This window comes from Pituophis catenifer, unplaced genomic scaffold (assembly GCF_029215685.1).
Source record: "Pituophis catenifer annectens isolate HBS135680 unplaced genomic scaffold, rPitCat1.0.hap2 SCAF_8, whole genome shotgun sequence".
NCBI classification, from domain to species: Eukaryota; Metazoa; Chordata; class Lepidosauria; order Squamata; family Colubridae; genus Pituophis; species Pituophis catenifer.
Window position 1 is genome coordinate 54,084,557 of NW_027256888.1, and position 12,382 is coordinate 54,096,938.

Sequence of the window (12,382 nt, forward strand, 5' to 3'; positions counted from 1 at the left end):
TCACCTTGTTACCAATGACTTCACTATATATTAAAATTATCATATATCCTTTGATATTAAAATCACTGTCAGTTCTCCGAATCAAAGGCTGTAAATCTGCTTCAGAAGTCTGAGCTGGGAGAGCATTCATTATGAAAATATGAAGATAAGAACATGGCTTCCATGTTACTAAGAAAACAATGCACAACTACAGCAAGGTTAAATAGCTTATAAAGCAATGTTTGGCTGTATCTGTTTGTACTGAGAGTAGAAGCAGTGGTAGAAAAATGAATATACAGGATCTTTAAATATAATATGCATACGTTTAATATTTCAACATTGTAATATTTTCTGAATGCAAAATAAATCATAGTCAAAACTATACATAATTAGGGGATAGCATGAAGACTAATAATAGATCAGATCTAAACTAAGCCGCATTGCTTCATATTGTAGTATGCTGCAGGCTCTACTTAACAAAATAAATCTTATTTGGAAGAAATTAAAAACAGATAGATAATATGACTTTTATTAGACAGTCTAGACTCTAACATGATGCTTGAGTTACTTTTTGATACAAAAGAAAATACACAGGTATAATTTTAATGTGTAGCCAAAGTAGAAGGAATTGCAGGAAGGAGAAGAAAGTTGAGTGCTATTAGTAGTGGTTTTTGCACTGATTGCTCTTAGATGTCAACTGAGTTGTTCTGATATGATTGTTTGGAGAAGCTTGAGTAAAAATACAATTCAAAATATAGTGCTTTTTCCAGTGTTAAACATTCAATCCCAGGAAAACATTATGAAATATTTCTGTTACTTACAAATGTCAGCATAAAAGGCACTATCTCAGTATTAAGAGAGATCATGTCAAAAATTTCATATCGCCTGACATAGATAAATGACCAGTTTTCAAAAGAAATCTGTATATGACCCTTGGTGACGCAGTGGTTAGAATGCAGGACTGCAAGCTACTTCTGCTGACTGCTTCCAACAGCAGTGCTGCTGGCAGACTCTCACTAGCTCAAGATTGATTCAGCCTTCCATCCTTCTAAGGTCGGTAAAATGAGGACCCAGGTTCTTGGGGGCAATATGCTGACTCTGTAAACCGCTTAGAGAGGGCTGTAAAGCATTGTGAAGCAGTATATAAGTCTAAGTGCTATTGCTGTATGCAAAAAATCTGCAATCTTCAGATATATATTTGAATGATACAACTCCCTCCAGATAAGCCATTTATATTTTAAATTAATGTACTTTTATATGTGTGTTACACACATGTACATATTTGCCCTTTATAAGTAAGGTTGAACTTACTTGTAGCATTTTCATTAATTAGAATTTCCAAAACTTATTTGACAGAAAGGTATTCAACAAGTTTTAGTTGTTTTCTCTCATATAATGGGGCAAGGAACTCATACAAATATAAGTTCCTGTTATACAAGGTTATTAATAACTTTAAAGTCTCTTCTGGATGAAAAACTGACAGTTCTGAGGGCACATTTTCATAGGAGATATAATGCCTAAATATAGGAAACAGTGGATGCCAAAGACTTTATACTGCACTGCGGATCTCATGCAGACTTGGCTATTATGTGGCTATAAGGGACTGGAAGAACTGAACTAGGTCACTAGAAGATGCTTGCCCCCAATGGCTTTATGCTTCTCTGATGTGGATATACAAATGATGAAAAACATTTCAATACAGCTTATGCAAGAGATCTTTCTAGCAATTTGTGTCTTCAATCTGAAGATCAATTTTTTTAAGGAAAAAGAATTTAAACCATACCAAGGGTATATTTGTTTCTCTTTCCTCCTGCTTGTCTCTTTTTTATATCCTTGACACCCTTACTCTAAGAAGCATGCTTTACAGACATACCAGCGCTTGGAGTAGACTTCCTGCTTTGTTTGTCAAAGGAACTATTTTTAAAAAAGCGGAAGTTGTATATTAAACAAGAAAGATATTCAGATGAGGAAAAAGAACAGCTCATTATGTAACAAAACAAATCATATGCAAATAATTGAAAATTAAGAACAATTAAGATATGTTTACTCATATCTCCTCGTCCTCCTTTTGGTATATAGTTATGATAGGTTCTGCTTGTTTTTCTTTTATCTCACATAGATGCCACCAAAACTTATTCAATTACCTAAGAAAACCATAACAGAAAATACAACTTCTTCCTGATAAATGTCAAAGGTGATGGGTGCTGACATTACAACAGAATTGAGCATCTATTTTTCAGCCACCCTGAGGTGCTCTGCACATTGCATGCAGCTCCTTTACTACAGGCATTGGTAACTTGCACTGTCCACAGTGCAAGTTAATTTTATTTTGTACCTACTGGATACCCAAGTATGTTGACAGCTGGAGGGGTTAGGCGAGGTCAAAAATTCTTCTCATTTTCAGATTAGCTTTTAATCTTAATGTTACTCTCCAGTGTAAAGCTGCACGCTTTTAGTAAAGTTCCTGGTGATTTCTGAAGGAGAATTTTGGTGGTGGAGAAGACTCCTGACATCACCAGGAGCAGACAAGAAAACCAGCTAAAAGAATATTGAATAAATCAGCCAGAGTTCTCAATCGAGTCACAAATGACTAGATTCAGATTATACTACTTGAGACTACGATTCAGCTATCTGGAAAAGGCTCTAACACTGGAAAAGGTGGAAGGAAAGAGAAGACCATGAGCAGCAGAGAGATGGACAGATTCTGTTACAGTGGTGATGATGAATGCACCATTGGGAGACCTTCAAGACCAGATTACAGAACATCATCATGAAAATCTATGTGGCTGCTAAGAAATGACAAAGACTTAATGATGCTTCAATCAATTTGTTTCTGGACCTGCAAAGGCCTCAGTTGACACCTTAATTAGTAAAATCAGTAAATAATTTTATCAACATTCTTGGACGTGTGTGTGTGTGTGTGTGTGTGTGTGTGTGTGTGTTTTCTTTTCTTTTCGTAGGCCTTTATGTATATTTCTCTTTAGCCAGGTTCTTCCTAGGTAAACCAAGATTTTTATGCAGCCCTAGTTCAGTGAAATCCCAATCCACTCCCAATGGGCAGCAGGATGTTTGCTGCTGCCTGAAGAAAAAAAGCCTAGAAACTAGTGGATTGGGATTTCACTGAACTAGGGCTGCATAAAAATCTTGGTTACGTAGGAAGAACCTGGCTAAAGAGAAATACATACATACATATATACATACATATATGTATAATATATTATGCATGGCGTGCATAAGCACACCAGTGTGCCTTCCATCCCTGTCCTACTGTCCCCATTTATTCATACTCATTTCCTGTATTAATATTCATGTTTATACTTATTCCTGTTATCTCATTATGTCTGACAAACTAACATAAATAAATAATAAATAAAAATAAATAAATCTTAAGCGCACTACAATACAAAACCTTACTTTCTACTTAGCTCATACCTAATTACTCCACTGAATTAAATAAAAAGTGTGAATTAGCTCACGGCTAATTTTCTAAGAGCAATCTGCACCGATCCCATACGCGTATACACTAATTGGGAAGGAAGGCCCTATAAATTGCGCAGGAGTCACGTCCTGCGTTAACACCCTCCCCCAACCCCTCCCCCCGCCACCCGGCGGCCTCAAACAGGAAACCTCTTTTTAAGGACACCAAAGCGGGAAAAATTTTGGCCGTCTTTGGCCACCGTAACTGGCAGTACACAGCTGGGAAGCACTGATTGGTCCTTTGAGCAGCCCATCATCCTTGGTTCGGGGAGCTGCCCGAGTTGATTAAAGAAGTGGAAGAAGCGCGGGTGAGTGGAGGCGGGCGGGAAAAGGCACAAGTCAAAGGCTGTAGTAGAAGGCGGGGGCGGTTCAGGAGCGTCTGCCGCCGCTGCGTCTTTCGCGGAAGTTCCTGAATGGCGGTGGCGGCCCTCAATCGCAGGCGCTGAGCTTCGCCTCCTGCATCCTTTGCTTTCCCGCCGCTATAGAAGCGACGCCACTTTTTTCGGGCACGCCGGCCGGGCGCTTGGATAGGCTTCGTCGCTCTTCCCGCTGGGGTCCTTTGGGGAGGAGGGTGCAACCTCACGGCGCGCAGAACCGGATCGTTTTGAACACGAGTTGATAGGATTTTTCCGCAGACCCGGCTGGCCGAAGGAGCGGCTTTCACATCCATTAGCGAGCCTTGCCCAAGGCTTTCGCTGCTAGAAGTTGTTACAGGTAGCAAACGGGGCTTTGATTGCTATTTTTCCCGTTTGTCTTCAGAGATAATTGCATCTTAACCCTCTTGCCTGACCCCCCCTTCCCCCCAGTATAATTGTTGGAAGAAGCTGCAAAATGCTGGAAAAAATGTTCATTGGAAACTTGACCCACCAGTGATGAGTTTTGGGATGATCTGGAAACAAAAGTAGAAAATGTAGGTGTAGGAGAAAATCTGGGGCAAAGAATTATGGAGGAAAATGATAAATTGGAATATTAGAATGTTGGGACTCTAGGAATTCAAGTACATCCCTAGTATATTATAGCTTTTAACTGTGTACATTGTGGAGGGTAGACTTTTTATTTTTTTTTTGAACCGGATTGCTTATCCGGTTCAAAAAAGGCAGAAGTTTTATGAAATTTCACCATCATAATTAGATGGTAAAATATGGAGTTTTGTCTGCATGGTTCTGAAATTTTGTTAAAATAAAGAAGAAAAGGGATACTTCAAGATCTCTATCCTACTTACTGCTGTTTTAAGAATCGCAAGAGACATAGTAATGTATTAATTATTTCAACCGATATCAGTGATATGCGTTTTACGGCCCTTAAAGGTTAAAAAATGTGTAGGTTCAAATAGAAGAAATCACAAACCAAAAATTAGAAATGAAACCAGAAATTTTCTTATTAGGAATAATCACAGGTCATTACAAAAAAGAAATAAAATAACTAATTATCCACATATTAATGGCAGCAAGGATAGTCTTTGCCCAGAACTGGAAACATGAGGACATACCAACAGAAGATAAAATAATCACTAAAATTATGGAATGTGCAGAAATGGACAAACTTACAAAAGAAATACAGGAAAAGGAAGAAACCGATTATTTAGTATGACAGAAATGGTATAACTGGTTGGAGAAAAAGAAAGGAAAATAAAAATAGGCACACAAAAAGAGGTCGAAATACATAGACAAAAATTGGGTATCAATTAAGAAATATAATTAATTAAACATGAAGTTTAAGATACTATTTTGCATGTAAATATATAGATACAGATATAGAGATAGGAATATAAATATAGTTTATGGATGTGACAAACTTGGAAAAGAAGTCACAAGACTTGATTTATATTTATTTGTTGTGTATGTTGTACTGTTGTATCTATGTTTGTACTTTTTAATTAATAAAAATTTATTAAAAAATAAAATAAAAATAAAAATGTGTAGGTTCTAAATATAAAGAGGTTTCTCACTTCTGCCTTACATGTTTAGAATAAATATTATTTTTACTAGCCGCCTGGCTAAACACAGAATTTAGAATTTAAAAGAGCACAGCATTCCTATACAAACTTAATCAAATATAAGCCAAGTGATTTTAATTTGTCTTAGTCTTAAATAGATGGGTCTGGAATTGCACACACAGACTTTGGATTTATTTAGGGATACATTTTAATGATATTTTAGGAAACCTACCAAGACCAGATGTGAATATTAAAGTTTGGAAGTTTTTTTTTTTAACGCTTACCACTGATTACCAAATAATTCTGTATAAATATTGAATATAGAATACAATCATGCCTGACAATTTTGAACATTTTCAGCTGTAGATTTAGCTGTATATTCAGCAGAGATGTAGATAACATGTAGACAATATTAGATGATAAAGTTGAATATAATGTTTTCATTTGGTGACGGGTACTGTAATGCTGAAGTAATAAATGAGTTTTTAAAAGTTCGCTATGTTTTTGTCAGATATTAGATTTCTATTTCTGCTTTTCCGTAGAGCACTTGAAAGATACCAAAATGAGCCTACGGAAACAAACTCCAAGTGATTTCTTGAAGCAAATTATAGGAAGACCAGTTGTTGTAAAATTAAATTCTGGAGTTGATTACCGAGGTATATTCTTCCTGTTTCATCTTCCAACTGTGATAATTTATGTACCCTTTGAATAATGAAATAGACTGATAGCGATAATCCTTAAATAGCCTGTTCTTGAAAAATTCTTAATCAAAATTGAATTCTAGGTTTATAGGAATTGTGACAATGTGATTGAACAAGGAAAAATCCTCCATGTGCATCATTTTATATATCTATATTATGATGTTCTTGAACTTGACTTGTAACCACTTCAACTTAAAATAGAAATTTTGGTCTCAGTTGTGATTCTAAATTGAGAACTACCTGTATATTGAATTTGTCAAAAGATAGTTTCCAAGTATAAGTTAAGAATGAAATAAAATTTGTAGAGGATTAGTTTGTTTAGTGTGCCTGGGAGAGAGATGCTATTTCTCATATATTTTTTGATAAAAATTGTGACGAATGTCAGAAAACAAAAATGGCTATGCCTGCTTGGTTGATAAGACAGCAACAGCTGTGTATGTCAAGAGAAAGCTAAAACAAATTGAATGCAATGGGAATGGGTGGTTTAAAAAGTGAGTGATGTAAAATGAAACTAGATAGGGTCAAAAATGCAAGTGCTGAATGTGGATAGAAAGCCAAAATGTGTAACTAGCATGAAAGAACTATTTTGAGGTGGTTTGGTCATATACAAAAAAATACATGAGGCTAGAATTGCAAAACAGATATATCAAAGAAGATTAAATGGCTCATAACCAAGAAAGTAATGGTTAATTAGAGTTGGTGAGATTCTCAAAAAAAGCGGGAAATTTAAAGAACAAAAGGCGATATATAAATTAATGTGAGGATGTAATGTAAAGGATAGCTGATAAAGGGGAAAAGATATGGATAGGTGTAACGGTGTTAATATTTGTAACTAAGCTCCTTTTTCCTATTTTAATATCTTTTAATTTTTTTGGCAGACTATTACATTGTATTAGATAGATAAAAGTAGACTGACTGTTGTGCCATAATTAACTTTCATTCTTACTAGTTGTACATTGTATACTGACATCTTTGTGTTTAAATTTTAGAACAATACTAGGTTTGGAAGATTACGTTATAATATGTGAATGACTTTAATTCTAGGTGTACTAGCCTGCTTGGATGGCTACATGAATATTGCTCTGGAACAGACAGAAGAGTATGTAAATGGACAATTGAAAAATAAATATGGAGATGCCTTCATCAGAGGAAATAATGGTAAATATGCTTATTAGAAAATACTAGCTTTTAATTATTCAATTAAAACTTCATTGGTTTTATCGTTTAAAATCTAACTTTTCTCATCTTGCAGTCTTTGATATAAAAAAAAATTAGGAATAATGTATTTTATGCAAGAGTGTTATTTTTTTTTAAGTGTTTATATTTACCCCTACATTTTTTCCTGTTTGCTTTTTAAAACTTTGTTTCTTTTTGTAATTCCAATTTGTCTAGCTTTTGGGAGGTTGATTTGTTTCAGTGTTAAAGAAGATTCTTTTTTTTTTTTTAGATTTGGAGAAATGAAAATAGGAAAATTGGGATTTCTTTAAATTAGTTTAATGATAGGAAAAGCTGAAGGAAATATTGGCAACATTTTAATACGGGATGGGGAACAATAGGGGAAGCCAGGCAAGACACCATGGCTGTGGGTACAAGGGACATCAGGATCCAGTAGTTTATCTTCATTAATTCTGGATGGGGTTGCGCTACCCCAGACAGATCCATTACACAAAATTGTGAGTCCTCATGAATTCACAATTCCTCAAAGAGCAGGTGACAGTTGTGCTAGGAATGCCTTTATTCAACTGTGTTGTGTAGCAGTTGTGCTCTTACCTGGTTCATGAGGACCTTTGCATGGTCAGTCATGCCCTAGTCATATCTCAGATGGATTACTGCAACACATTCTACATAGGTCTACCCTTGAAGAGTATTCAGAAACTGCAGCTGGTGCAGAATAGAGTGGCACACACAATCCTGGGAGTGCCTAGGGCTGCACGTATAACTTCATTACTGCATGAGTTTCCTTCCGAATCCAATTCAGGGTGTTGGTTGTTACCTTTAAAGCCTTATATGGCATAGGTTCAGGCCATCTGAGTAGCTGTTTTCTCCCAAATGGGACTAGTCTGCCTCACTCACACTAGTGGAAGAGGCCTGCTATGGATCCTGTCTGCTATGAATTCCAGCAGGCGGATTTGAGGAAAAGAGCTTTTTCCTCTATGGCCCCATCCCTGTGGAACACACTATCATCAGAGGTGAGAACTGCTCCCACCCTTTTGCCTTTCCAGAAGGGTATTAAAACTTGGCTTTGCTGGTTGGCCTGAGAACCTGAGGGGTCATTCATAGCTGGAGGTGGCTGACAGGATGAAAAGATTTCTCCACCCCGTCCCCTCTCTGGTTTTAGTATAGTTTTAAAATCTTAATCTATGTATTTTTAATGTAGTTTTAATGTTTTAATTATTTTTCTACTTGTAAGCTGCCTAGAGCCACTTTATAGGGGAAATGGGTAGCATAAAAATGTAATAAATAAAATGAAATATCTAATTACTTTATACATATGGCAGAAAGAAGCTTGATTAGCATATTAGGTCATTTTGTTTTAAAAAAAACAGTAAATATATAAATTTGACAAAGATAGGAAATTTTATATTTCCTATCTCCTTTCTCCCATCCTTAACCTGGTGCTGCCAAATCACATGCAGAGAGTTCCATTGGCCAAATCTCATGTGGTCCTGAGTCCTGGGACTGCAGGTTATGGATTCTTTCAGTAATGCAAAACAGTTTTCCATAAAAACAAAGGAATTTTTCAGTTTGCCTGTTATGCTATGCTATGCTATGCTATCATCACTTTTTCCAAAGGAGTCCTGAGATGTTTACAATAAACTCCCTATTTAAAGTCTTGAATAAAACAAACTTAATAGAACCAGCAATGATTTAAAAACATTTTTTAAGAGTTCTTTAAAAAAGAAAAACAAAATAATAGGCATCTTAGATGCAGTCTAAGCCTGGAGTAAACTGCAAGTCAACATTAGGGCCATCCAATAGATCCATTAGATCCAATACAACTCTAAGCTTAGGTAGAATCGTGACCTATAACTGAAAGAGCCTTGGTGGCTCTTAGGAGAGTTTCATAATTGGGTGTCTCTCTCAAAAATTATTTTTTTTGTTGTTATATTCCTGCTCAGTAGTAATAAATAATTCGTGAACTGGAGCTATAGTAATTATTGTTCGTTCGTCTATCATGAGTTTGTTTAATGTATTATTTTTTCTCTTAAACAGTCTTATATATAAGTACACAGAAGAGGAGAATGTGAGCCTATCTGAAGATGGAGTATTTCATATTAACTTTTCTTAATAATTGTTTTGTTTCTTCCTTCTGTTGTAAAGTTATATAACCTGTATGGAAATGATGTTTTTTAAATGTTAAAACAAAATGGAACATTTTCCTGTTTCAATATTGTTTGTATTATAATTTGGAAAGAAATAAAAAAATGGAAAATAGTGTGATTTGTTTAATCTTTAAAGTTATTTTAAAACAGCATCTGGTGTTCAGATGGTAATAGTTACAAGCAGGAGAATAACCACATTTAAATTTGTTTGACTGCCAAAGGGGGAAGGGTGATCTGAGTTCTCAGTGACTGGATAGGTAAGGTAACATTCCCAATTAAAAAAAAAAGATATGATGAATTGCTGACTTCAGATAACAAATGTATTAAAGTAGGGGAGGAGATGGAAATTACAATAAAAATGCAATGGAAGGAAAATCCAGAATTTAACGTAACAGAAAGAAGTAAGCATCACAATTTGTGAGAAGTTACTTTATTTTGTCAGAATCTTGGGAACTCTTAATATCATTAAGTAGATATTTTATTTTGTCTCCTCAGCAGGCTTTGGGGGCTTCCTAAATCTTATTGCCTCACATTCTAGGACAGTTAATGATGTTTAATATAAAATTCAGCAGCTTGATGAAAATCTTAGAATTTTTCTTATTTTCTTAAATCATAGTCAATATTCTAATTGTCATTTCAAGACAAAATAAAATTGAATTTTTTTTTAATCTTCATTGTTGCTAACCATTGATTACACCAGTGTTTCTCAACCTTGGTAGCTTTAAAATGGATGGGCTTCAACTCCCAGAATTCCTTAGCCAGCATAACCAGCTGTGCTGGCTGGGGAATTCTGGGAATTGAAGTCCACCCATCTTAAAGTTGCCAAGGTTGAGAAGCACTGGTATGCAGTCCTTCAAACATTTGTGATTTTAAACTTGGAACACCTAAAAATAAGTGAGTGAATGGAGTGGAGTTATACATGCGATTACATGTATTTAGTAAAGTGCTCAGTTACCTTAAGACTTAAGATCTTGCAAGTTTCTGTACAATACACACCTAGCTCAAGGAATGTAGTAATTTGCATTCGCACTATAATATAGAGAAGCACAACACCATCTTTGATAAATGTAAGTTTAACATTAGATATGCTGTCCCAGGGCTGTTTCAGGGGTGGGTTCTACTTACCTCGCAACAGGAGTGCAAGCTTCTGCGCATGCACGGATCATCCATTATGACATTCGGGCGGGTGGGTAGAGTCGCCGCTTTTACTACCGTTTCGCAGGACCCGGACAGAACCGGGAGCAATCCACCACTGGTTGTTTCATGTTGTGACATCAGACTGTACATCTGCCTGCTTCCTGACTAAAAGGATATTTTGTCAGAAGAAAAAACAGATGTAACATCAAATCAAATCTTGATTATGGTCATAGACCAACATAAGGAAGATGGGATACAGTCATTAACAAAGCATAAAGGATACATCAAGAATGAAAATGTAACTAAAAAAGAATTATGAGAAGCAAGAAGATATAAAAGTTACATAAATTTAAAAATTAAACGGGGGCAGGAATATTAGATGGGTATAGAAGAACATAAGGGATTAATATATGGAAGATTATATCAAATTACAAAGCACTCAATATGGTGAACCAGGTGCTCGTTAAATCTAGTTTATAGCAGAGGTCATCCAATGAATTTTGAATGCTACACAGAACCTGGCAATGTTTAGAAGTAGAAGGTATCTGAAAGCAACGGAGTGGTATAAAATTGTACAAATAGTTTTCAGGCGGTGAGGGCTGTTAAGCAAGACAGCGTAAGAGATGAGGGGAGGCCCTAGGAGGAGCACAGGGTCACGGGCATTGGGCCTCCCAAGGCTTCCCCCCACCTCCTGAGGCATTCGATGCTCTGTTTCTTGCCCATTGGAGTCCTTTAGCTTTTTTCACATCCAGTAACCTAGGGGAAATCAACCAGCTGGAGTTTGCAAGCCTCCAATGACCAAGGGACGATCTGACCAGTGTGGTCGCTGGGTAGGAAGGAAGCTGGAGGCTTAATGTTCCAGATGATTCACATGTGCTTCAGTCTGCCTGGTCTTCCTTGGGTGGATGAGTAGCTGCAGGAACCCAGCGGGGTGGAATGGGGAGATGCTACAATGTCCCTGCAGTCAGTTGTAAGAGTGAATGTAAGGGTGCTGCAGCAGCCATAACTTTGAAAACAGGTCATAAGGAGCTTTGGGGGTTGGGGAGGTCTGTTATAACTTTGAACAGACACTAAATAATATGTCGTAAGTTAAAGACTACCTGTGATGGGGAGCTAAGGCTAGTATGAATATCTTGCAATACAAGAACTAGGGGAGCACATGTTCTCTTGTTTCTATGCATCCAGAGTCATAGGGGCATTGTCTCTGGGTAAGGTGTTTTCTTGAATAGGCTTTGAAGGACAACTGAAGTGGGGGGGAGCATGACATTGTGCCAAAGTAAAGATCTTTTTATGCTTATGCATATCAAGGTTATTTATATCATAGAGAAGGCAGAGTACCTGATGGATTTACCATCAATAAAGTTTGGGGTCCTAGCTAGATTCATCTGGTGTTCTATGTTTGCCACATGCTGTTTAATAAGTACTTTGGCCTAATCCTAGCCTACTGCAACGCTCTCTACCTAGGGCTGCCCTTGAAAACCACTCGAAGGTTTCAGCTGGTGCAGAATCCGGCCGCGCAGGTTGTGATGGGAGCGTCCCGACGCTCCCATGTTACACCCCTCCTGCGCGGCTTGCATTGGTTACTGGTTGCCCTTCGGGTGAGGTTCAAGGTGCTGGTAATCACCTATAAAGCCCTTCATGGCCTAGGCCTGGGATATCTGTCAGACCCCCTGCAGCCAGCGACAATCCCCAATCGCCCGGTACGCTCCCACAGACAGGGCCTCCTAAGGGTGCCGTCGGCCAGACAGTGTCGGCTGGCGACCCCCAGGGGGAGAGCTTTCTCTGTGGGCGCACCACCCTCTGGAACCAACTTCCGTTGGAGCTCCGGA

General features: G+C 37.2%; 1 protein-coding gene across 3 annotated transcripts; it reads left to right on the forward strand.

Annotated features, from left to right (window-relative positions):
* Positions 1-3,671: 3,671 nt before the first annotated feature.
* On the forward strand, positions 3,672-9,528 carry LSM6 (LSM6 homolog, U6 small nuclear RNA and mRNA degradation associated). Of its 3 annotated transcripts, none has more exons than XM_070948674.1 (4): positions 3,672-3,764; positions 5,935-6,048; positions 7,138-7,251; positions 9,307-9,528. In XM_070948674.1, the coding sequence occupies exons 2-4, from the start codon at positions 5,955-5,957 to the stop codon at positions 9,339-9,341; spliced, it is 243 nt and encodes an 80-aa protein (XP_070804775.1). In that variant the 5' UTR covers positions 3,672-3,764; positions 5,935-5,954; the 3' UTR covers positions 9,342-9,528. The 3 variants fall into 3 exon arrangements, with proteins under 3 accessions (XP_070804775.1, XP_070804774.1, XP_070804776.1); XM_070948673.1 differs by lacking the exon at positions 3,672-3,764 and adding an exon at positions 3,776-4,170; XM_070948675.1 differs by lacking the exon at positions 3,672-3,764 and adding an exon at positions 4,243-4,366.
* The last annotated feature ends 2,854 nt before the right edge of the window (positions 9,529-12,382 follow it).